This window comes from Dipteris shenzhenensis, chromosome 5 (genome assembly GCF_047967505.1).
Source record: "Dipteris shenzhenensis isolate YYH24624 ecotype China chromosome 5, Dip_SZ_1.0, whole genome shotgun sequence".
Classification (NCBI taxonomy): Eukaryota; Viridiplantae; Streptophyta; class Polypodiopsida; order Gleicheniales; family Dipteridaceae; genus Dipteris; species Dipteris shenzhenensis.
The window spans coordinates 2,053,969-2,078,742 of NC_141600.1; the positions used below are offsets into that span (position 1 = coordinate 2,053,969).

Below are 24,774 nucleotides of genomic sequence, written 5' to 3' on the forward strand. Positions count from 1 at the left end.
TCTCTCTCAGACTGTACACGGGAGTGTGCCTCTGGCATTGGCACGTCATATACTGGATTAGGCATAGCCTCTGCTGGAAACAAATGCTGAGCCCTGGGATCCCTTTTAAAATTTTCCAGCTCTTGTATACGAGTGCGTACCATTTGTTCAAATTCCTGTTGAGTTTGTGGCACATTCCTCTGTCTTGGATGCACATCCCTATCTTGAGAATCCCACTGGATAGGTGATTGATCCATATTCTGAGATCTGCAGATTTTCTCACACAGTGCAAGTAACTAAGGCACACTACCTTTGCTTTTCCAACAGAAAAGGGTACCTCAACAAGAGGTGTTTTGCATTCACAATCTATGCCAGTACTGGCTGTCAGTTCAAGGCATGTACCCACACAATTGCCAAAGCATCATCAACTATGTTGCCCTTTTCTGGCTGCTGCAGATGGCTTCAAAAGGCATCTGTTTTTCCCTCTTTTTACTGCTCAAAGGCATGCATTCTCCTTTTTCTGCAAATCTCTGTTTTCTCTGCTTTTCTCTGGTTTTCTGCTACTTTTCTGACAGTAAAAGTCTGACAGGCAGGAGAAAATTGATAGCCAAAACTGTCTCTGCAACTGTCTCTTTTTTTTTTTTTTTTTTTTTTGGTGAAACAGTAACCAGATGAGTAACTACTGGTTACTCTAACCGACTGTCTGGTTCTGGTCTGGTTAGTCTGCAACTAGACTAACTAGACTGATTACACCAACCAAACTGGTCTGGTTAGGCCAGATTAACTGGACCAAAGTTGAACTAACTGGATACTGGTTCAACTAACCAGAGTTAACTGACTGCGGTTGACTTAACCAAGGTTTCACTAACCACGGGTCAACCAACCAGGGTTTAACTTTACCAGGATTAACTTAACCACTGGTCTGCCAGGCTGGCTGCCACGTGTCAGTGCCATGTCAGCATCTGAGCTGTCTGCCACCTGTACTGCGCCACGTCAGCGCCACGTGTCCTGTGCCACGTGTCCTGCCACGTCATCTGGTGCACTGTGTACCTGTTGGCTGCCACGTCAGCATCGCGTCAGCACCACGTGTCAGATCTGCCACGTCAGCAGAGATGACATCAGCGCTCCACGTCAGCCTCAGCGCAGCACCCACCTGCGTGGAGGTGTGTTAGCGCTGTTCTCTGGTGAAGGCGCGTCAGGTCCCGTCTCAAGGAACAAAGCCTCTGTCGACCAGCGTAGCTCTTCGTCGTCATTCACCAGCTGACACCCCCGCGCTTGCCTTTGAGATCATCAGCAGAAGATTGCCTTCCCGATTTCCATTGTTCGTCCTTTTGCATTTACAGGACCCCTTCCTTTGCCGTTCACGATGGCTCATGGAATCTCTCCTTAGCTTCCTTTAGGAATTCCATCACATAATTACCCAGCAAGACACGACGCTGCTTGGGCTCTTGCCTAAAAAAAAGAGTTGCACTTCCGGTAGGGCAATATGTTTAGCCAGACTTGCCGCCGTATGCATAAACACTCGCTTGCTCCTCTTTATTCCAACACTTTGAATCGTCAAAAACTTCAGTAAGTTTTTGAGCCTCGGCTCTGATACCAATACAACCGAGCTGGAGGGTAATAAACAGCCTATGGATTCACGTCAACGACTGAATTAAAACTGTCCACAGCTCTCTCTTCTCCAAAGCTCTCCCTCTCTCTCCCTCTCTCTGAACAAACACTAGGGCCCAGGACAAATTGTCGGGCTGGACCCCCCCGAAAGGTCTTTATTACTTTCAGAAAAACTGTTACAAAAGTTCAGCAGGAAGCTGTCTCGTAAGTCTCTCCTCCTACGTAAAAAGAATTCCTTCTTTACAAGGGCTTCAAACCCCATTCAAATTGGCAACATGCCACTTGTCTACAATCTAGACTAACTCTTATTACAAGCCTCTTAGGGCCATTCTGGAGTCTTCAAAGCTCTCGGTCACACGAACCGCTTCCTAGGTGCTTGTCAGGCTCCCATTTCGCTTAGGAAAAATAATCCTTCTAGTACCTGCAACAATTAATTAAAGCGCACCACCATGGTACCCATTAATTGTTAGCACTTTGCATGCAAATAACACACTGTGGACTAATCCTAGTCACGGTGGGCGTCCCCACTGAACACATGTGCACATCTAAACAAATATATATATATATAAATATATATATATATTTTCTCTGGTTGACCGAGGTCAACACTCTTGATTATAATTAAAGAGCTTCGACCAAGGGTCAAGGCGCCTTAATTATAGCCAAGTCTCTCCAACCGGAGTTGGCACATCTTGGTTAACCGGGGTTAACCCTCTTGGCGCAGGCCAAGTCTTGTTGACCGAAGTCAACATTCTCTGACCGTAGTCAGGTTTACTTGACTGGAGTCAAGTATCTTTGACCGTAGTCAATCCTTTGACCATTAAAATGACTCTTCGACCGTAATTAACACATATAACATTCTTTAATTACGATCAAATAAATGGTCAACTGTACTTTGACTTAGGATATTTACATTGTGGTGACAGGGGGTGACTTGCAGATGCATGCCTACAGTGATTCAGATTGGGCTGGTGATTATGACACTAGGCAGTCCACTAGTGGCAATTGTTTCTTTTTGGGAAAATCTTGCATTTCATGGCTAAGCAAGAAACAATCTACAGTGGCTACCTCATCATGTGAAGCTGAGTACAGGGCAGCTTTCACAGCAACAGTGGAATGTGTCTGGCTGAGACGTTTATTTGCTGATCTTCATCTGTCTTTGGAGGGTCCTTCTCCAATTCTCACTGATAGTCAGAGTGCCATTGCAGTGGCAAAGAATCCATTGTTTCATGCTCGCACGAAGCACATTGAGGTTCACTATCACTACGTCAGAGAGAAGTTACATGCAGGAGAGATCAGTATGATCTTTGTGTCCACACATGACAACGTTGCAGATATCTTCACCAAAGCACTACCACGTGAGAAGTTCGAGGAATTTCGCAGTGCCCTGAACTTATATCCGTTTGGTGATTGATCAGCCTTGTACATGACATTGGCACTGCAGGGGGGTGTTGGAATTATATCTATAATTCAGCAGTGACCAATGTAATATAATAAGTTAGTTAGGGGCACTTTTCCCTCTTTTAGAGGTTTTTCCCCCTAACTGCAGTTAGTTCACTAACTATGGTTAGTGACTACTAAGGTTTTGTCACTATGACAAAACCTTATCTACACTACTTTGTGTTGTACTCTTCTACACTCTATTGAGCACCTACAGCTTCCAAGCTTTTGACTCTCTCACTCTCTCTAGCTCTCATTCTCTCCGTTTTCTTCAAACACTGGATTCTTTGCCACTGCAATGGCACTCTGACTATCAGTGAGAATTGGAGAAGGACCCTCCAAAGACAGATGAAGATCAGCAAATAAACGTCTCAGCCAGACACATTCAACTGTTGCTGTGAAAGCTCCCCTGTACTCAGCTTCACATGATGAGGTAGCCACTGTAGATTGTTTCTTGCTCAGCCATGAAATGCAAGACTTACCCAAAAAGAAACAATTGCCACTAGTGGACTGCCTAGTGTCATAATCACCAGCACAGTAGGACTATTGTGCAGCCCCTTGCTGGTCAAAAAGGCATGTATCTTAGCATACCATGCACGAGGGGCCTGTTTCAGCCCATATAAAGCTTTATTGAGTTTGCATACTTGAAGTGCATTGGTTGTAATTTCAAAGCCCGGAGGTGGTTTGACATACACCTCTTCCAGCAAGTCCCCATTTAAGAAGGCTGTTTTTATGTCCAACTGATGAACATTCCACTCAAAATGGGCAGCCATTGCAATTACTGATCGGATGGTGGTCATCCGGGATGTAGGAGCAAATGTCTCCTCATAATCTATGCCCTTTTTCTGAGCATAGCCCTTAGCAACCAGCCTGGCCTTATATCTGTCAATGGAGCCATCTGGCTTCCGTTTGACTTTAAATACCCATCGTGTGCCAATAGCATGTTTACCCTGTGGCAAGTCCACAACATCCCAAGTCTGATTTTTTGCAATGACTGCAACTCATCGTGCATGGCATTCATCCAATGCACATTACCTTTTGCTTCTTCAAATGTGGCAGGCTCCTCCTCATCAAGGAGAGTACCTGCATATGCTGATTCCACTGAATTAGCACCTTCCATGTGCCTTGCTGCACTGCGAGTCCTGCCAGGTAACGGAGCATCAAGTTTACTCTCCCTGAGAGTCTGTAACAGCCAGTTTGGGACTGTTTTTGCTGCATGTATGTTTGCAATTTCTTGCTGCACCACTTGTTCCACTGCCTGTGGAGGAGGCAAGACATCCTGTGGCGGAACTGAAGCATTTGAAGGTTGCTGTAAATTCTGATTTGGATCAGAAAAATCAGCAGGGGAACCCAAAGCAATGGGTAGCAACTCTTGAAAGACATCCTCTGAAGATGAAGGCATTTGAAAATCAGCCTAAGTGTGAGCTGAATTTTCAGAAAATATCACATCTCTACTTACAATGATTTTGCGTGTAGCAGGATTGTAGAGACGATACCCCTTGCTTTCTGCACTGTATCCAACAAATATGCATTTGATAGCTTTATCTGACAATTTGTGCCTAAATTCAACTGGCACATGTGCATAGGCAAGGCATCCAAAGACTCGGAAGTGATCCACTGAAGGCTTCCTGTCATTCCAGACCTCAAAAGGAGTTTTTGTTTTTAAAGCCTTAGTGGGAGCCCTGTTCAAAATGTAATTGGCACACATCAAACCCTCTAACCAGAATTTATGAGGCATGTGTTTGCTTTTCAGCATACATCTGTCCATCTCCATGAGGGTTCTATTTTTCCTCTCAGCTTTGCCATTTTGCTGAGGGGTCAGCCTGACTGTGAGCTGATGCACAATACCCTTTTGCTTGAGAAAAGCATCAAATTCTGCAGATAGGTATTCCCCACCTCTATCCATGCGTAATGTCTGTATTTTGAGTCCGGTTTCATTTTCAACCATGGCTGAAAAGTGTTTAAACACTGTGAACACTTCAGATTTCTTTTTCAGCCCATAAACCCAAGTAAAATTGGAGTAGTCATCAATAAATGTGACAAAGTAGAGATGACCACCCAATGACGGAGTCCTCATGGGACCACAGACATCACTGTGTATAAGCTGCAATTTGCGAACAGCTTTAACTGAACCATCCTTCTTGAAGGGAAATCTATGCATTTTACCTAAAATGCACCCTTCACAGGCATGTGGAGGAGGTATCTCAAGAGGTGGTAAGGCATCAACCATTGAAAATTTCTGAAGTGTCATTAAGCTATTGTAATGCATGTGGCCATATCTGGCATGCCATAATTCTGCATTTTGCATGGCAGCTGTAGGGGTAGAAACTGCCAAAACATGGGCTGCTCTTTTCTCAAAAATATCAAGCTGAAAAAGCCCACGCAGCAGAGTACCAGATAACATTAAGGCATAGTTAGCTTCCCTGTCTCGGACAGCACATTTGTCATCCTCAAAGATGACCTGAAATCCCCCTCTGTTAAGAGTGGACACTGAAAGGAGATTTTTGGTTATGCCAGGCACATATAAGACATCAGAAAGTCTGAAAATTGAGCCATCAATTGCAGTGAGCTCAACTTCTCCTGTGCCACGTACTGAATATGAGGAGTTGTTGGCACAAGTGACTTTCTTACCAACAGGAGGTGGATGCAAGGAAGTAAAAAGACACTTCCTAGAAGTGATGTGTTTAGATGCACCGCTATCAAAATACCATGTGTTCAGTGTTTCATTAACACTGAAGCAGATGCATCTGTAGAAGAGTCAAAGCTGCAAGTCAAAAATGCATATGTATCATCACTGCAAGAGGTTGTACTATCCCGAGCATCTGGAACAGCCAACCTAGAATCTGAAATGCAAGATAAAAAGGCATAGTCTTGACCAACAAAGTTGGCTGTAGCATCCCCACTATCAGATGCACAAGGGGCTGAATCTGAAACAGCCATTCCTGAGCTGTTTTTCTTTTCTTTTGCAATCCTTTTCCTGCATTCTGCTATGTGATGACCTGGCTTTTTGCAGTAGTGACAAAAACCCTTCTTTTTGGGCTTACTTGCATCACTTTTAGCCTTTTGTGAAGGCTGTCCTGACCCACTGGAAGGCTGATTTGCTGTTGTCTTTGCCTGTCCCTTTGTTTTTTATTTAAATTTTGAGAGCATGGCTTGTTCACCTGCACGTGAAGCCAAATTTTTCCTAGTCTGCTCTTCCTGAAGCAGAAGTCCTATCAACTCATGAAAAGAGAGAGGATTTGCACCCCCCCTCAATGATAAATTCAGCGAAGTGTGAAAGCTGAGATAAGACTCAGGAAGAGAATTCAGAGTGGTTGTAATCATCTCTGAATCAGGAATAATTTCATCTATGTTTAACAACTGCTCTCTGAGATCCTGTAGCTTTGTGAGGTGGACTGACATGGAGTCACCTTCCTCCATATGTGTATTGCTCAACTCTCTTTTTAAGAAAGATACCCTGGCATCATTCCGTGCTGCATACATGCTTTCCAAAATATCCCACGCTGCCCTGGAGGTCTTACACGACCGGATATGCGGAATGATTGATCTTTTTACTGAAAGAGAGATGCATGACAAGGCTAAGGCATCCCGTGAATCCCATCTCTTTTGCTCTGGAGTATTGACTGTAGCTGCACCAACAACTTGTCCTGCAGCTGCACCCTGTGCACGACCTCTTCCACCTCCTTGCTGAGGAGGGGTAGCAGGTGCAATATCTGCTGGTCGGATTTCATCCCCATTGACATAATCCCATAAATTGCGAGAAATCAGAATATTACGTACCATGAAACTCCAGAGGGAGTAGTTGGTACCATCCAACTTGTCTTCTTGTGAAAGACCACCGAACTGGAACTCATTCTGATTTTGATGGGCCATATCTGAGAAAGAGATTGAAGCAGATACAAATCTGAATTCCCTTACTGGGAATAAAATGCACAACTCCCAAAAACACAGCTAAGCACGGGCTGTATATGCAACTTAGATTTCTGTACTTGAGCTGTCAGAAATCTGTCCAAGCATCAAACACTCTCCAAAATCTGCCAAAAGTGTTCCAAACACTCCAAGAAAGGCAGTATGTACTGAATACTCCAAAAAATGCTCTCCCAACACAAAAGCCCCAATTTGTGGCTAGAAATTGCAGCCAGAAAGGGGCAAAATTACTAAAAGCCCCAAATCTGCAATTTTTAAACAAAAGCCCCAAATTTCAGACTAGATCTGCAATTTTGCTCCAGATGTAGTTCCAAACTTGCACAATGATTGCAATGTCTGCAATATGCAAAATGCCCCAAATGTACTCCAAAACAACTGCACCAAACTGTAGTTTTCTGCAAGATGAGCCTTTCAAAGAACACCCGAGGCTGACAGCAACCGGTGTAGATCTGCACGTACAGACTGTACGAACTGTACGGTAAGTGTGGAACAGACCGTACAGTACGGGAAGCAGGAGCTGTACGGGACTGTACGGTTAACCGTACAGTCTGGCGACGATGTACGGCTCTGAAGTACGGAGCTGTACGGTAACCTTGTACGGCTTCCTGCGCAGGTACGGCGAGCAGATACGGGAGCTGTACGAAAAGCAGGTACGGATATTGTACGGCGCGCAGGTACGGGAGCAGAACGCTGTACGGTGGCAGACGGCGACACGTACGAAGCTTGTATGGAACTGTACGGCGACGATGTACGGTGAGCAGGTATGTACGGCGCACCTGTACGGCAGAATACCGTACGATTGTACGGGCTGAAGCTGGACGGGGAGGTTGGAGCAGAATAGAGCAGGGAGCACGGAGCTCTTGAACCTTGCTCTGATACCAAATGAAGGAGAAGGAAGTGAGTGAGAGCAAGAGAGATTGAGAGTGCAGGAAGCTTGGAAGCTGAAGACGTAGTTACAATAGAATAGAGTGTAAAGAGTACAACACAAAGTGAGAAGGATAAGGTTTTGTCCTAGTGACAAAACCTTAGTAGTCACTAACCATAGTTAGTGAACTAACTGCAGTTAGGGGGAAAAACCTCTTAGTGAGGGAAAAGTGCCCCTAACTAGCTTATTATATTACATTGGTCACTGCTGAATTATATCTATAATTCTAACAGTTTCTATATAGTTTTAGAGTGGCTGAGGGATTTTCCTTCCAAATCGATTCAATCCGTCGCATTTCTTCTCGAGGGTTGCATGATATAGCAAGACACTTTGAAGGATTGTCCTAGAAGTATCTCATGGTTTTAACAAGAATCTCATTAAAATTATAGAAGAAGTTGGCATCAAGTCTGGTTTTCTTTCAACATTGAAAGGTATCATGCTTAGTGACGGCGCTACCTTTTAGTTCTGGCAAGTTGTCAAAACAAAATTTCTAATCCACAACACATGTGACTTTCGCAACGTTACCTCCACAAATTGAATGATTCTATTTCAAAGAAGAAAAGATGGACACCAATAACACATCTGCAAATCATCAAAGTATAATATATCAAACACTGGGCACAGCAAGACTTGCATCGTCATATTCCCATGGAGACTATATTTGGCTAGCACATGAACTGACGTTTCAAATGGAACACCCAGCAGAAAAAATGTCATAAAATCCCCATAGACAAGGCAATATGCTATAACCTCAAAGTGCCAAGCTGTTCAAGCCCAGTCCAACTTAGAAAAACTTGTAGTGTGATAAAAGGTATCCAAGACTTATACCTTCCCCCCGTGCATTCAGCAAGCTGTTCATGAGGATTGTGTCGTAGCCAACAAGACCATTGATTAATAATTGCTGCCATCTGCATATAATGTCATGTCTCATGACTAAGTTGGGACTAGATTTTCTGACAAACATACGTGATTCAAATTAAAAACAGGCATTCTCATACCTGTTACCGAAACACAAGTTACGAGCAGATATGCTGACATTGACCGTAAGTACATTGTGCTGAAATTTTGCTACTTCTGGAAGCATCAAATAACCCTGAAAGAGTACATTCGAAACATGTAAGTACACCCCATTGCTTTCAGCTTGTTGTCCCCTCTCTTGCATTCCAGCTTCCTTCCATTGCTCCCCACATCCAACAGTCAAGTCTATAGAATATCTTCACGCTTTTGTGGTCATTTCTTAGTCCTTAAAAGTTCCAATGAAGTGTTTTTTATAAATTGCATTTACCTGATGCTGTTCAGCTACACCCATTCTTTCATGTCAGCAGACTGAAAGAGAAGTTGGGTGCTGGAGATAATTTATTCTTTCAGGATGAGCTTGTACAACTCGAGGGAGGATTTAACCACTCATCTGCCAGATGAACCAGAATGTTGAGAGGGGGAGGAGAAGTGGAAGGGAGCAAGAGAGTGAGAGTGAGAGAGAGTGACACTCTAGTGCGGGTGTGAAGTGATAGTGAGCCACACCACAAACTCAGTTGTGTTTTATTAGGATTAGGTTTACCCTATGACTGTCTTAAGACAGTCATAGGTGTCCTATCTTTAATTCTTCAATTAAGGGTTGGCAATGTGCCTTTACCCCCAACAACCTCCCACCTAAAGGCCAATGTGCCTAAAGGGGAGAAAAGAATAAAAATTACAGCAATATACAGTTACTGTATACAAGACCATAAAGTAAGAATGGTCTCATCCTAATCCCATGATGTGGCGGCAATGTGCAAACCGCTCTCTAGGCAAGCTCTTAGTGAGCAAATCTGCAGGATTATCATCAGTATGTACTTTCACAAGCTCAAGTCGCTTGTCTTCCAGTACCTCCCTGATGAAATGATATTTCACTTCTATGTGCTTGGTCTTCTGATGAAAGACCGGATTCTTTGCCAACATGATAGCACTCTGACTATCACAATGCAAAACTGGCATATCTCCTGTAATGCCCAAATCTCCCACCAGCCGAGTAAGCCATATTGCTTCCTTGCAAGCCTCAGTGGCTGCAACATATTCAGCTTCTGTGGTTGACAGTGCAACGCATTTCTGCAACCGAGACACCCATGATATAGCACCTCCTGCAAATGTGAAAATATAACCGGTAGTAGACTTCCGGTTATCCGCATTCCCTGCATAGTCTGAATCTGTAAAGCCATGCACCAATGCATCCTGCCTACCATAGCATATGCACAAGTCTTTGGTACCCTTGAGATACCTCAAGACACCTTTCACTACTTCCCAATGCCGCTTGCCTGGATTTGCCATATACCTGCTGATGACTCCCACCGCAAAAGCAATATCCGGACGAGTGGCAACCATGGCATACATCAAAGATCCAACTGCAGATGCATACGGAACCTTGGCCATTTCAGCCTTATCATCATCTGATCTGGGGCTGTCCTTACTGCTGAGTTTTAAATGTGGAGGCAACGGGGTACTAATGGACTTCCCCCCCTCCATTTTAAAGCTCTGCAGTACTTTGTCAATATACTCTTTCTGTGACAGAAATAAAAGTCCCTTGGACCTGTCACGAGTAATACGCATGCCAAGAATATGATTTGCATCACCCAAGTCTTTCATGTCAAAAGACTTATGCAGTTGTTTCTTCAAAGCACTGATCTCATGCTGAGATTTACTGGCAATAAGCATGTCATCCACATATAGAATGAGTAGCATCAAACTGCCATCCTTTGCCCGTTTGGTGTACAAGCAATGATCGGTCTCACACCGATGATACCCTTGGGACTGCATGAAGGCATCAAACTTCTTGTACCATTCCCTTGGCGCCTGCTTGAGTCCATACAAGCTCCTCTTGAGCTTACACACAAGCTGTTCTTTCCCTTTAACAGCATATCCCTCTGGCTGACTCATATAGATCTCATCATGAAGATCTCCGTGAAGAAAAGCTGTCTTCACATCCATCTGACATAAATCCATGTCGTCATGAGCAACAAGAGCTAACACTGCTCTCAAAGTAGTCATCTTGACTACAGGGGAAAAGATCTCATCAAAGTCAATGCTCTTTTCCTGCTTAAATCCCTTGGCAACCAATCTGGCCTTATACCGAGGTAAAGCATTTGAATCCACTTTGACTTTGTAAACCCACTTGCATGGCAAAACTTTTCTGCCTGCAGGTAGCTGCACCAAGTCCCATGTATCATTCTGAAGTAGGGAGTCCATTTCTGACTGTATGGCTTTCTCCCACTTCTTTTTCTCTGTTCTTCCCATAGCTTCCTTGAAGCTGGAAGGCTCACCACAATCAGTCAGCATGATAAAATCAGCCACATTATTGGCTCCTGGAACAAACCTGGCAGGAGGCCGTTGTGCACGGGTGCTCCTCCTCACAAAATGTTCCGGATTAGGCTGCTGTCCAGCCTGTTCTTCATGCATGACGGGTGGCTGTACCACCATATCTGGCTGTTCTACAGCCCCATCTGTTGGCACATCCAGTGGTGCATCATTGGCAAAATTATCTGGCTGATTTTCAGCCTGTATACCCTCTTGAACAGGGTGATCTGCAGCAGGCTGCTGCTGCATATAAATGGGCATTCTTTGCTGTCCAACATCATCATAAATAACCCTCCTGTATTCCACAGGTTGCACGGGTTCCTTGTGTACACTATCTTCTTTAAAGATGACATCATTGCTGCGTATAATCTTCCGTTTAACGGGATCCCATAACCTGTACCCCATTTCACCTTCGTCACCATAACCCATAAAGATGCATCTGATAGACTTTGGATCCAGTTTGGTGCGTAGTTCTTTGCGTACATGAGCAAAGCACTCGCAGCCAAATACACGTAAGTGCTTATATGAGGGTGGCTTGCCAGACCACACCTCCTCTGGCACTTTCAACTCCAAAGCCTTATTTGGTGACCTGTTAATAATGTGAACTGCTGTTTGCACGACTTCTGCCCAAAAGCCATGGGGTAATGCAGCATAAGACAACATACATCGAACCTTCTCCTGAACAGTTCGATTCATCCGCTCACTTGCACCATTTTGAGATGCATTATGAGGGGCTGTGAGTTCCTGTTTGATGCCCTTAGCTTGGCAAAACTGCACAAAAGCATGTGACACATACTCACCCCCATTATCGGATCTGAGGCATTTCAGCCTACGACCTGTCCGATTCTCAACCTGAGCAACAAACCTCTTGAAAGCATCTAAGGCATCTCCCTTATGCTTCAAGAAATAGACCCACACCTCACGTGTGGCATCATCAATGAAAGTAATAAAATATTTTGCACCCCCTAGTGATAACTGTGGCATCTCACACAAATCAGTGTGCACTAGATCAAGTGGTGCTCTATTCTGGGGAGATCTCCTCTTATGAGGAGTCACAGAATGCTTGCCAAAGATACAATGATCACAAGTAGGCAAATCTGAAAAAGAGAGAGGCGGCAGATAACCCAAACGTGACAGTTCTTGCATTCCTTTAACAGACATGTGTCCCAACCGGCTATGCCACAATGAAACCTTTGGCAGCTCGGTTATGGCAACAACATGATTACCCACACTGGAAACATAAAGAGGATACAAAGTATCACTCTTAAAACCCTCAGCCACTACAGTCTGGCCATCAGTAATCACCCATTTGGAATCCCCAAATGTGGTGTGGTAACCACTGTCATCTAATAAGCCAGTGCTAATCAGATTTTTCTTGATTTGCGGCACATGGCGAACACCATCAAGCATAAATGACTGTCCATCAGGAAATACTATCTGTATACTGCCAATCCCTGCAATCTGACATGCATAGTTGTTCCCAAGATGAACAACTCCATGAGTACCTGTGTAGGAAGTAAACCACTCCCTATGAGAAGTAACATGAAAAGAGGCACCTGAATCCAAGAGCCAGGTGTGCATGTCATGGCCATCAATAACCAAAGCATGTGCTATTACAGCAGAAGAGCATAAAGCATCATGTATGTCACTGTCACTGTCCTCTGCTGCAACATTCACTGCATCCAAGTCATCTGCCTTGGCCTTGCCTTTGCCTTTGCTTGCATTTCCTGCATCCTTTGTTTCAGCCTTCTTGGCTTTCTGATCCCGTATGAACTTGAAGCACTTTGACTTCACATGTCCCTTCTTGCCACAATAAAAGCATTCAATGTCCTTTTTGCCACGGGACTGACTGCGGGATTTGGACTTACTAGCAGATCTCCCCTTCTACTGAGTCCTGCCTCTGTCCTGTACCTGCAAAAAGCATTTGAAGACTTGCTGCCCGCATTATTCTTCCTGCTCATCTCCTCCATAAGGAGAGAGCTCTCTACATCAGCATAAATAAGAGTGGCATTCGAGTTTGACAGGGTGGTCTTGAAAGTGTCCCAACTCTCAGGGAGGGTACACAGCAAGAAAGTAGCCTTGAACTCCTCATCAAGGTTCAACCCCTGTGCAATCAGCTGTGTAAAGATAGCATTGAACTCACTCAAGTGTGAGGTCATAGCTGTACCTTCCTTCATGCGAAGATCAACCAGCTTCTTCAGCCAATAAACCTTACTGGCTGAGCTCTTTTGGGCATATAATTCTTCTAGTCTTTGCCATAGACCATAAGAGGTCTTTTCAGCCTGTACATTGAACACAAGAGTGTCTGAAATAGTGAGCATGATAGCTGCCCTCGCGGACAAATCAAGCTCTTCCCAGTCATCAGCTGCCATATCAGATGGCTTGACACCCTTCACCCTTATGGGCTTAGCAATCTTCTTTAACAGAAGTACATTCAAGCACTGTTCTGCCCATAATGCATAGTTATGTGCTCCTTCCAGTTTCTTTATGTTCAGAATTGAAGAATCACCTCCTCCTGATGCCATATCAGATGAGGAAAGTACCTGACTCCCTGGAAGTAAAAGAGGCTGAATAAAGGTTCTGATTTCTCAGAAAAGGCCTGCTCTATTCTAGAGCCAGAAGCACTCTCAATGGTGCTGTTTTTTACTGTCAGTAAAATCTGCAGCAAAACAGTAAATGTCCCTGCAACTACTGTACCTTCTGACAAACTGTTCTGAGCTCAAAGAGGCATAAAAACAGTAATTTCAGACTGCTGCTGCTGCTCAACAAGTGCTTAACAGTGCATAATCATCTGACAAAACCATTAACACTGCTGTAAACACTGCTGTACTGACTGTACTGATCACTTCTCCCACCTCAGATGAGGTCTTGCACTGAGTTAAATTGCAGAAACCACTTGACTAACACCCCAAAAAAAAACAGTAAATGATCCTTCAGCCTGTTACAAAGCCTGCAACAGTAAATGGGATAAATCCCAAGCAATCACCCTTATACCAAGGGAAGAAAATGCATCTGAAGATCTCTGTCGGTAACCCAAGTGCTATCAAACAAAGTCTGGGCAAAAGCCCCTTGATCTGACAACTGAATCAAGTGGAGGACACCTCAACACTGAGGTAGCATGCAATATGAAAACTCTCTGACACTTGTACCTGACAATGTGCAATGCATAGACTGCCCTGTGTACTCAGTAACAACACAAATCACAAAGTACAGACACCAAGAAGAAAATCTTTTGAGCACTGTCAACGATGGGCAGTTAGGGACCGAGTAAACTCGATGCGCCCTGACCAAGCGTGGCTCAACTGAGATTTTCAAAGTGTGTACAAAGAATGTGACCTGCAACAAATGTCACCAAATGCACTGCGGAAACAAAGCAAATGTGTGCTCCCTGGCTACACATCCCTGGCTACACACTGCCTCAAGGCATATACTGCAAACACATCCAGGCAAAAGCCCTTTGATAAGGTCACCCAAAACTGAGAATTGCGCTCAGTAAATGCATAGAAGCTCCTGCTGTACTTCTGTCCTCGCAACGGCACGCTTCCCCCCAAAAAAAAAATCGAGTTGAGTCTTTGCAGCAAAACAAACAAGTCCTGTTGTACTTCTGTACCCTGCTGTCGACGCCAACCGTACTGTACCTGCAGGTGGATGAAGGACTGTCGTCCGTACGACTGTACGGACAGTCCGTACAGTTGACGTGGAATAGCTGCGCCGCGCAGCTATGGAGCTGCCTGATGCAGTATCGCAACCCGACGACGCCCTGATCTGCTGCCCTGCGCCCTCACAATGCCTCGAAAGACTTAGCAGCTAGTAGCAGCTGCTATGCAGCTGCTGGCTGCTAGCTGGATGCGGCGCCTCGAGCTGCAGCTAGCAGCTCCTGTGCACGGAGACCCGCGACCAGCGACCACCACCGTGACCACGATCTGACCTCGATCTGACCCGCGCCCGCGCTGTCGCACTGTTCGCCGCCGCCTGCGCACTGTTCGTCGCAGTCCGTCCGTACAGTTGTACGGACGATGTACGGCCGTACGGATCTGGCCGTACGCCCGTACGGAAAGGAGTAGACAAGGAAGAGGGGGCTTGGGAGAGGAGGCTCTGATACCAGTTGAGAGGGGGAAGAGAAGTGGAAGGGAGCAAGAGAGTGAGAGTGAGAGAGAGTGACACTCTAGTGCGGGTGTGAAGTGATAGTGAGCCACACCACAAACTCAGTTGTGTTTTATTAGGATTAGGTTTACCCTATGACTGTCTTAAGACAGTCATAGGTGTCCTATCTTTAATTCTTTAATTAAGGGTTGGCAATGTGCCTTTACCGCCAACAAATGTCTTCTGGAATATAGGGACCGACTGTTTAGGAACAAGGTTATTCAGAGCTGGTTAAGTAGAAGGATCCCTTGAAGAGGATAGTACTTGGGAAAATATTGATCCTCTTTAGCACCAATTCCCAAAGTTTATGTCTCAACCATTCTCTGAATAAGGGAGGGAGAATGTTATGTCCATGTCTCAACATAACGTGGCTAGTGTTATGGAGGTCAGGTTCACCTAGGGTCATGTAATAGGATTGAGACACCTATATAAGTGTGAGTCTCGGCTCATTTGGGGCATTCTTGGGAGTGGGTCCTTCTGAGAATACCCAACTAGAAAGTCGTCCAGGCCTACGATTCCCTAGCAACATCTGTGCATAGATGGGGCTACATGATATGGGACACATACTCTTACCTCTGAGATCATAGCTCTTGGGTTTGCCCCATCTCTAGCTTGGGAGTGATCCTTGCAAGCATCTACGGTTGAGTGGTGACGCACTAGCCCAAACCATGTGTGTCCTAGTGTATGTTCTAACCACCGATGATGTTTGCAGGTAGCTTGTAGATAGGATTGCATAGTTTCCCAGGTTTAGCTGCGGCTAAATGTAAGGGGTGTTTCAAGCCATCTGATTGCAAACGTGTATGGGTTAGCAATAGAGATGCACACTAGCGAGTACGAAGAGGGTGAGGGTATGCAAGTGAAAGGCTAGGTAGGCTTCAAACATAATCACTCCACCTTGGATGACATCTTTACTCTTGAGGAGGCTTCACACACAAACATGAGAATGTAGGGTGCCCATGGATATATGTAAGAGGGTCACAGACAGTGTTGGGATTGCACAAAGTATGTCTAAGGAAACAAATGTTTTCAATGCACCGGACATCCCATAGGACCCCTAGCAGTACGCACACAATGCTCATCTCACTTAGAACAAACTTGTTATGAGCACTCTACAATGGACACAAATACATATTTTGTTATTCCCAACTTTGAGTTTCTTAGGATGCACTAGGCATCTTTAGTAGTCTTGATCATGGCGGATTTGTGTCATTTACTTATCTTGTGTCTCATAAGCATATGTTAAATATCTGTGTGTGTGTGTGTGTGTGTGTGTGTGTGGTGTGAGAGAGAGGTGTGTGTGCCATCCCTGCGCAGACCTGAGTGCAAGCCCGCATGCCCTCTCCGCTCTCTGCTTCTTTTGTGTGCCAGTACGTCACCGTCAGTCTTTCCGTACCACTGCAGTCTTCAGCGTTCTGTCAACTTTTCCGTACAACCCAGTCTTTTCCGTACTGTTTCTGCTGATTTCTCCGTACAGCCAACTTCGTCCGTACAAAGTCTTCCGTACAGCCCGTTGGTGTTTGCTCTCCTCTTGCTCGCTTGTTTTAGCTGCTGCCAACCACTCCCTCTTGCCATCTGCTTTCTTCCCCGTTGCTGTGTATCACCCGTCCATAACTGTGCATAAAACCTGCTGCCCTTTCTTGCTTCATCAATTCTGCCCTGCTCACCTTCATGGAGGACCATAATAAAAGCTACTCTCGGAAGGACTTGTCCCGAGACCCTAAAAGACAGCAATTCGAATTCTCTACCTCAGCTTCTAAAGATGCTCACTATGTTTTCAATATGCTCAAGGATGAATTTCACCACAGCCGGAAGGAGTGGGCCAAACCTCCCCCGGCCCTTAAGTACAAGCTGAAGCTGCCCTCATTGGTTACTCCTCTCCGGAAGTTCTCTCAGCAAGCAGTTATCATTTTCTTCCCTGGGAAGTTACCATCTGCAAATGATGTGGCTCAGTGGGTTCAGGCTTTGTTGGGAGGTTGTTTTGTTGAAGGAGTATGCTTTGCTTCTCGAGGTTTTTATGAAGTGCACTTTTTGGATGCCTCATATCGTCAGCAGATATTGGAGATGTCTCCTCTATTCTATGGTAGACAAATGGTGCATGTCATGCCATGGTCGCCAAATAAGGATTATCACAGTCTCATTCGACATCACTGCCCTGTATGGGTTGAGGTAGTGGATTTTCCAGATTATATGAGGGCTGAGCTACCAAGTCTGGCAGCTACTTTGGGGCAAGTTGTATGCCCACCCCGACCTTCGGGCAATTGCAATCGGTTTTGTGTTCTTTGGGATACAGATCACCCAACCCCCCCTTCTATTGCGGTAGAGGTGGAAGATGTTCCCTTGGGCGAAAAATATTTTGATTTGAAATGGGGAGTATTTGCAGGTGCTTGTTTCACTTGTCATAAATTTGGCCATCTAGCTTCACAGTGTCCTGCAGTACTGCATCAGTTCCCACCTACAGCTATTGCTCCAGAAAATACTACCTCACTCCAACTTATGGTCCAGGGCCTAAGGCAACGCCTAGCAAGTTGGATGATGTAGCATCTAAATCTGTTCTTCCCAAAGAAAGTGTGGTCCAGGTTTCAGCCAAGCAAAAGGATAAGGGAAAGGGCAAAATTTCAGAATCCAATGCCTCTCCTCAAGGTGCATGGCAGCAACCCAAAAAGGTATTTGCGCTTATGCCACGACCGTTACAATCTCGGCATTGGGATGCCTCTACATCCACCCCTGGTCAGACCTCTACCCCTGCTGATAGCATGACTTCTCGATTGTGGGTTGATGTGCTCAAGAAGGGCATTCCTATATGTGACAATGATGCGGATGATAGAGCTACTGATCCAAGAGGCCAGGTGGAAGTCGATGTCATGGCTGAGGCCTGACAACTTATACCTTTACTATGTTTCTTGGCTCCACTGTACATATCTTCTATGTCTGCTTCAATTACTTGCATTACATACAATGTTCAAGGTCTTTGCAATGTCAATAAGTGGAGACTTTTTTGGCACTACGTACATAGAATGCACCCCGATGTAATTTCCTTACAGTAACATAACCAACACTTCTTGGCTTGCCAGCAAGGCCACTTTGCTGGTTATGACATCTTTTATGCTGGTACGATGCACTTTTCCGGGGTATGCATGCTGGTAAAACATGATATGCAGCCCACGGTTGCTTACAACGACCCCCAGGGTCGATGGATGGTAATCAGATGCATTTGTCATGCTGATCTTTATGAAATAGCATCGGTTTATGCCTCTCAAACTTCTGCGACAAGAGCTCGAATGTGGGACTCCCTCAAGCAATATCCATGGCTGTCTAATGCTTTTTTGTGTGGAGACTTTAATAACTCGCCTGCCATGCAAGACAACACCACTCATCGTTCTCACATGATCCCCACTGAGCTTCGACATTGGGAGGATATGCTTTCTTTTTTCCATGCAGAAGAATTTATGGCTCTCAACAAGGGATAGAGATATGGGTTATACATACCATCACAATGCTTTTACTCATTACTGGGCTCGACTTGACAGATGGTACTTGCTGCAGGCTCAGCAGTACACTAGTTTCACGTGTGCATTATGGGTTGATCATTCCCTCTTGTTATATGATCACTTTCCAGTATGCCTGACATTATCTATAGCACATTTGACAGATGATATGCCTTTTTTTGGTCATCGCCTACTCCATGTTAATAGTGCTTATTTGCTTCATCAACAATTTCAGAACATGGTGAGAGTGGCTGCCCGCCCTCTCCTCTTACATGCTCAGGAGGGCATGGATTTTGCTTGGATCAGTCTTGCCCATCGCTTGCAGGCTGTTATTCAAGACTATGGACGGAGTCACATGGAAAACCTCAGACTTAAGCTGAAATGGGCTCAATCTCACAAGCAACAGATGGATGCAATCAGCTCTTATAGGCAGCTCACCTCTTCTGAACAGGATTCTTGCGCTTATGCAGTTCATATCATCCATCAAAATGATATTCGTAAATTAAAGAAGTGGCAAATCCGAGCTCGCATGAAACCCCTTTTGGATAAGGGCTGCTCCTCCAAGGCCTTCTTTAAAAGCCTGCATGCAGATAGGCGAAAGGAGGATATTTGCAGGATCAGGCAGGATGATGGCACCTGGACCACCTCCAAATCAGAACTGGAATCGCAATGTTCTAGTCATTTCCAGCATCTCTTTTCTCCTCAGCATTCGATGCAAGTGAATGCAGCTAGGTCTCAATTCCTTATGCATGTTCAATCTATATTGTCTCGGGAACAGGCTCATGCATTGGAGCAGCCATTTATGCTCAAGGAACTAGATGATGCTTTGAGTCATTTACGCAAAGGCAGCTCTCCTGGTTGGGATGGATTGACTGTTGAATTCTTCCGTGCATTTTGGGGTGATCTCAAGCACACTCTTCTTCTTATGATCAATCATGCTTGGGCAGAACAATCTCTTCCCCCTTCTTGGAAACATGGGCTTATCAAATTGATCCCCAAAAAAAGGTTGTGTGAGACAATGGCTGATTGGTGGCCCATATCTCTTATGTCAATCATCTACAAACTCATTACCAAGATGATTGTCCTTAGGGTTCGATTTATCTTGCAAGCTGGACTTCATTCCAGGCAGTATGGGTTTGTTCCCAGAAGGCAGATTAATTGACAATATCTCCAATGCTTTGCTTGCAATTGAGTATGCCAAATATTCCAAACAAGATGTTCTCATTCTGCAAGTGGACATTGCGAAAGCATTTGATACTGTCCATTGGGATTTTATTTCTCAGACAATGCATAAATTGGGATTTGGCCCTCGGCTTGTTCATGTTATTTACTGGTTGTATTCTCATGCCACTGCACAGTGTCTGCTTGGTAGTGGGTTGTCAAGGACATGGACTATGACCCGTTCAGTGAGACAGGGATGCCCTCTTAGCTCCCTACTATATGTCATTGCTACTCATCCGTTATTGTTGCATATGGACCATCTTGCAGATACAGGACAGCTTCATGGCTTGCAAATTCCAGGGGCACAACCGTTTCTTGCACAGGCATATGCTGATGATTCATATTTCATGCCCAAGAATTCTCAAAGTGATCTCTCTCATTTGATGCATACTTTGAATGATTTTGGCATAGCTGCTGGACTGCATATCAACTTTCAGAAATTGACTCTTCTAGCATTGAAAGAAGCTGATTGGCATGCACTTCTTTGGCCAGGTCACATTATCTCTCCCCATACCATTGTGAGGCATTTAGGGTATCCCATTGGCTGGAATAATACCCCTCAACAACAGCTTGAATGGGTGCTTCAAAAGATTAACAAGAAGCTGGAATACTGGCACTTGTCAACTTGGCCTCTACATGTTCGACTTCGGATAGTCCAGTCTATCATTATGGCATATGTGCAATTTTACTTGCCTCTTCTTCACTGGTCTTTTAAGCATTTGGCTTCCTATATGTCCCAGGCTATGGAGATATTTTGGAAAAGCAAATCTCACAAAAAGGCTTTGCGACTACTTCCCATGCAATCGGTTTGTTCTCCTAAGACTCATGGCGGACTGAATATTCTCAATCTTCAGTTTCATATGTTGGCAAGAAAGAGCACTATGATTGCTGATTTCTTTCAGCAAAAACAGCCATGGGCTATTATCCTAGCAGCTATGTGTGGAAACATGAAGTCTCATGCATATGGGCATTGGATTACAGATCACTGGGAAGCAGTCATGACCACATTTCAAGGAAAAATTCCTGGCTGTCCTATTTCTACTGCTTTTATTCATGACTAGAAGAGAATCCTCTCTTATGCTAAATGGTCAGGTGCTTCCTCCCATCATGGTAACTCTCTTCGTATGGAAAGCATCCATTGGAGCAAGGTGTTTCAATCTCCTCTTGCTTTACAGGCACCAATTAAAGCATATAATCTTATGAAATTGGGCATAAGATTTGTCGGAGATGTGGGATCAACATGGTTATCTGCTCTCATTTCCACAAGCTTGCAGGACATTCCCCTTGGGTCTGCATCATAGGCCCATTTGGAGAATACTTACAAGTATGTTGCAGCCATTTGTTCCTGTTCCTCCGTTGTTTGTTCAGGACAGATTACTGGACTGGAATCTGATTTCCTTGTCTCCTGCTACCTGTTCACTTTCACTTCATAATTTGACATCTTCGATGGTCTACAAATTTCTTCTTCCACCGCCATGGATTGATAAGCATGCCAACACTCTTTGGAATTTGGATAGGCCTTTATCTTGGTGGCAATCAAAACTCAGGAAAATTTGGAAAGCTAAATTGCCATTGAAACAGAGGCTCTTCTTTTGGAGATGTATAGTGGAAGCTTTTTCCATTGGGAGGAAATTGGAAGCACACTGTATTGCTTCCTCTTCCTGCCCCTGTTGCTCTCATCACCATGAGACAGTTCCCCATTTGTTATGGTCTTGCCCGCACTCTCGAATACTGATCACTCATGTCTCTCATTTGCTACGGCTCCGGTTTCCCTCTATCAGATTCGGGAAACTCTTCTGGATGTTTGGATGTGTTACGCTCTAGCCGAGGTAGCATGACCTCGGAAGAATCAGTCGACATTTCCCTTAAAGGATCTATCTTTGTAATATATGTGTTTGCGCTTCATGTAAATGATCGGGAGGGATTTAATGTCAAGGTCCTAGGTGAGGGCTGATAGCACCAGACTAGATAGATCTAAGACCAAGGGCCTAGTGCTGAGATATTGCCTAGGGGCAAGGAATTAAATGCATCCCAAGAGAGGGGTGAAATGTTGCATTAGGAAGGCCCTATATAGATGACATGTGGCATCTAGATCTATCTAGGGATTTGGGGTTTGCTAAGGCTAGAGAGAGAAGAGAAGCTAATGATTCATGTAATTTTTGGTAACGTAGATCTCTGTCTCGCTTGTGAGCCTTAGCAAGAATTGGCTGGGAGGAGAATCATGGTGCTGTTCCCGTGATCTGCAGTAGAGGCTAGAAAAGGAGAGTTTGACAATTGGTATCAGAGCAGGTTACGAAGGGGAAAGGTGTGGAGCGTTGGTGGCGAAGCACCCGACGGTGACCTTCACGTGATGTATAGCGTGAGATCGTCGAAGTGCCTGTGTGCTGTGTTGACGAACAACAGGGTGATCATCTGACGCTGACCTACGAACGGGTTTACGCAAGCAAGTATTGGGAGATGAAGAGCGACGCAGAGTGGAGCTGTCGTGACGACGGACGATAGGGGCAAGCGAAAAGAGGACTGTTGTGCATCCTTGGCAAAGGAGTTACGTAAGGCAGGTTGGACGAGTGAGCGTAGAATAGCGTGGTGGTCTACGGTCGACGAGGAAAAGAAAAGGGATCGTTAGCGTACGTAATTAGCCCGTAGGCTGGAAGAAATTGATCGACGAGGAACGGAGAGCAGGGTTCCCGTAAGTCAGACGGAAGAAGGGCCTCTGGAAGGCACGACGCCGATCAGCCAACCAAGGGGCTTGAACGATGTGGAGCTGAGACGGATTCCCTCAGACAGATTTAGACCAGGGAGCACTTTACTCATTTTCCCTTTTGTTCTGTCATTCATGTTTTGTCAGAAGCAGATTAGGAAGCAGATTAGGCTTTGGTGGTTGTAGCAGTGTTTGCAGTTTACGATGCTATAACAGGGACAGATTATGCCTGTGCATATGCTTGTGTGCTTCAGTCGGAGTTAGTTTGCAGGAATTTCCCTAGTATAGGGAAAAGCGCTATTTGGATATATGCCTGTGTCAAATGCGTAGTTAGTGCGAATTTGAGGTTGCAGGTACTCCCTAGTATAGGGAATTGTGTTCAGAGTGTCAGTACACTGAATTGTCAGCTTGTGAATACAGTGTTCTAGAGGTGTTTATTTAAAAAAAAAAAAAAAAAAACCCCAAAACAAAACACCTATTGAACTGAATGGAAGCAGAAGAAGGGGCTTCCAGGAGGGACCCTGGTGAATCAGGAGTCCGGCCGACCCAGCAGGGATCGCGCCCAGTAGCTCACACTTTATCTGGCAGGATTGCATTGCTGGAGGATGCCTTGCAACAGTTGTTAGCGCAGCAATTACAAGCCAACGCAGGGCAATCTGAACTTAGGAGAGCGTTACAGAGTATGTCTGCCAGACCTTCTCGAGAAGAGAAGGGAAAGGCTCCAATGGAACTGGAGTCTAGTGTCCATACGGTCGAGCCTAGGAAGGCTAAAGTGCCAAATATTGCCAATTACAGACCGGAAAAGTATTCTGGTCGGATGAACGACCGTAGCTGCGATGTCATTGAGACCTGGTTACACAAATGGGACGAGGCGTTCGCCATTTGTGAGATCAGAAATGACATCAAAAAGATCCGCGAGGCCACCCATATGTTTAGTGAGGCAGCGGATCGGTGGTGGATTAAACAACAAAAAGATGGCATAGCATCCACTACCTGGGAGGGGTTTAAAAGAGAGTTCAGGAAGCACTTCTTACCTCCGGACGAAGCATCCCGAGCTTGGGATCAATATAGGAACCTTCGTCAGAGAAATTTATCAGTGGCAGAATACACTGATAAGTTTCGAGAGAGTGTAATGAAGGTTGATGAGCCCCTGCCTCAATCAATCCAAGTGAAAGATTTCATATTTGGATTGAATGATCGAATAAAAATGGAAGTTTGGGCTAAGTATGCGAACACGCTAGATGATGCAATAGCTATAGCCCTGAACTACGAGGATGCCAAGGGCAGCAAGCCAAGTGGGTTTGCACAGGTCGGAACCCAGTATGGGTATCCGAAGAAATCTGGGTTTAAGAAGAAGTGGGCTAGTAGAGGGAGTGGTTCGCAGCTGAGTGGTCAAGCCAAGCAGGCGAGACCGGCTGAAACTCCTAAACCAAGTAGCACCATTGGGGTGAAGAGGAAAGTAACCCCAATGGCAGCCCGGGCTTGGTCTAAATCTCCCTTGAACCCAGAACAGCGGGAAAAAGCGAGGAGAGAAGGCTTGTGCTTTGGTTGCCTTCAACCTCATCAGTGGAGAGATTGTCCACGTAATAAAGATCGTCGGATGGCTGAGATGGTGATCTCAGAGTGCGACGTGGAGATGCAGGGAAGTCCCAGAGCGGAAGAGATGCAGATTCAGCTAGCGGGATCTTCTCAGAGGTTAGTACCTTGTTTGTTCTGTGTGTCTGTTGCTAAGTTAGTGACGAGTGCACCTGATAACATCCTATCTAAGCCCGCAGCAACGGGGTATACAGCCTTCAATGATACGGAGTTAATTAAAATGAAAGGGCAAGTGGCCAGCCATGATGTCATTGTGTTGTTTGACTCAGCGTCAACTCACAATGTGATTAACTCCAAGCTCGTGAAGAGGCTGAAATTAAAGACAAGTCCATCTGACTATGCGTATACAGTCAGGATGGCCGATGGAAGTTCAACTGAAGTATGGGACCAAAGGGTTACCCAGTTGGAGCTTCGGATTC

The 24,774-nt window shown here is 45.1% G+C and overlaps 1 protein-coding gene across 2 annotated transcripts in view; it reads right to left on the reverse strand.

Annotated features, from left to right (window-relative positions):
* The window catches only part of LOC147901483 (S3 self-incompatibility locus-linked pollen protein), a 174,202-nt gene that overhangs the window by 55,496 nt on the left and 93,932 nt on the right, over positions 1–24,774 (reverse strand). For both annotated transcript variants that reach the window (XM_087374617.1, XM_087374616.1), the window contains exons 6-7: positions 8,881–8,975; positions 8,711–8,790 (exon numbers count right to left, since the gene is read on the reverse strand). In XM_087374617.1, the coding sequence (XP_087230743.1) occupies positions 8,711–8,790; positions 8,881–8,975 (175 nt within the window). The remainder of the gene's footprint in view (positions 1–8,710; positions 8,791–8,880; positions 8,976–24,774) is intronic.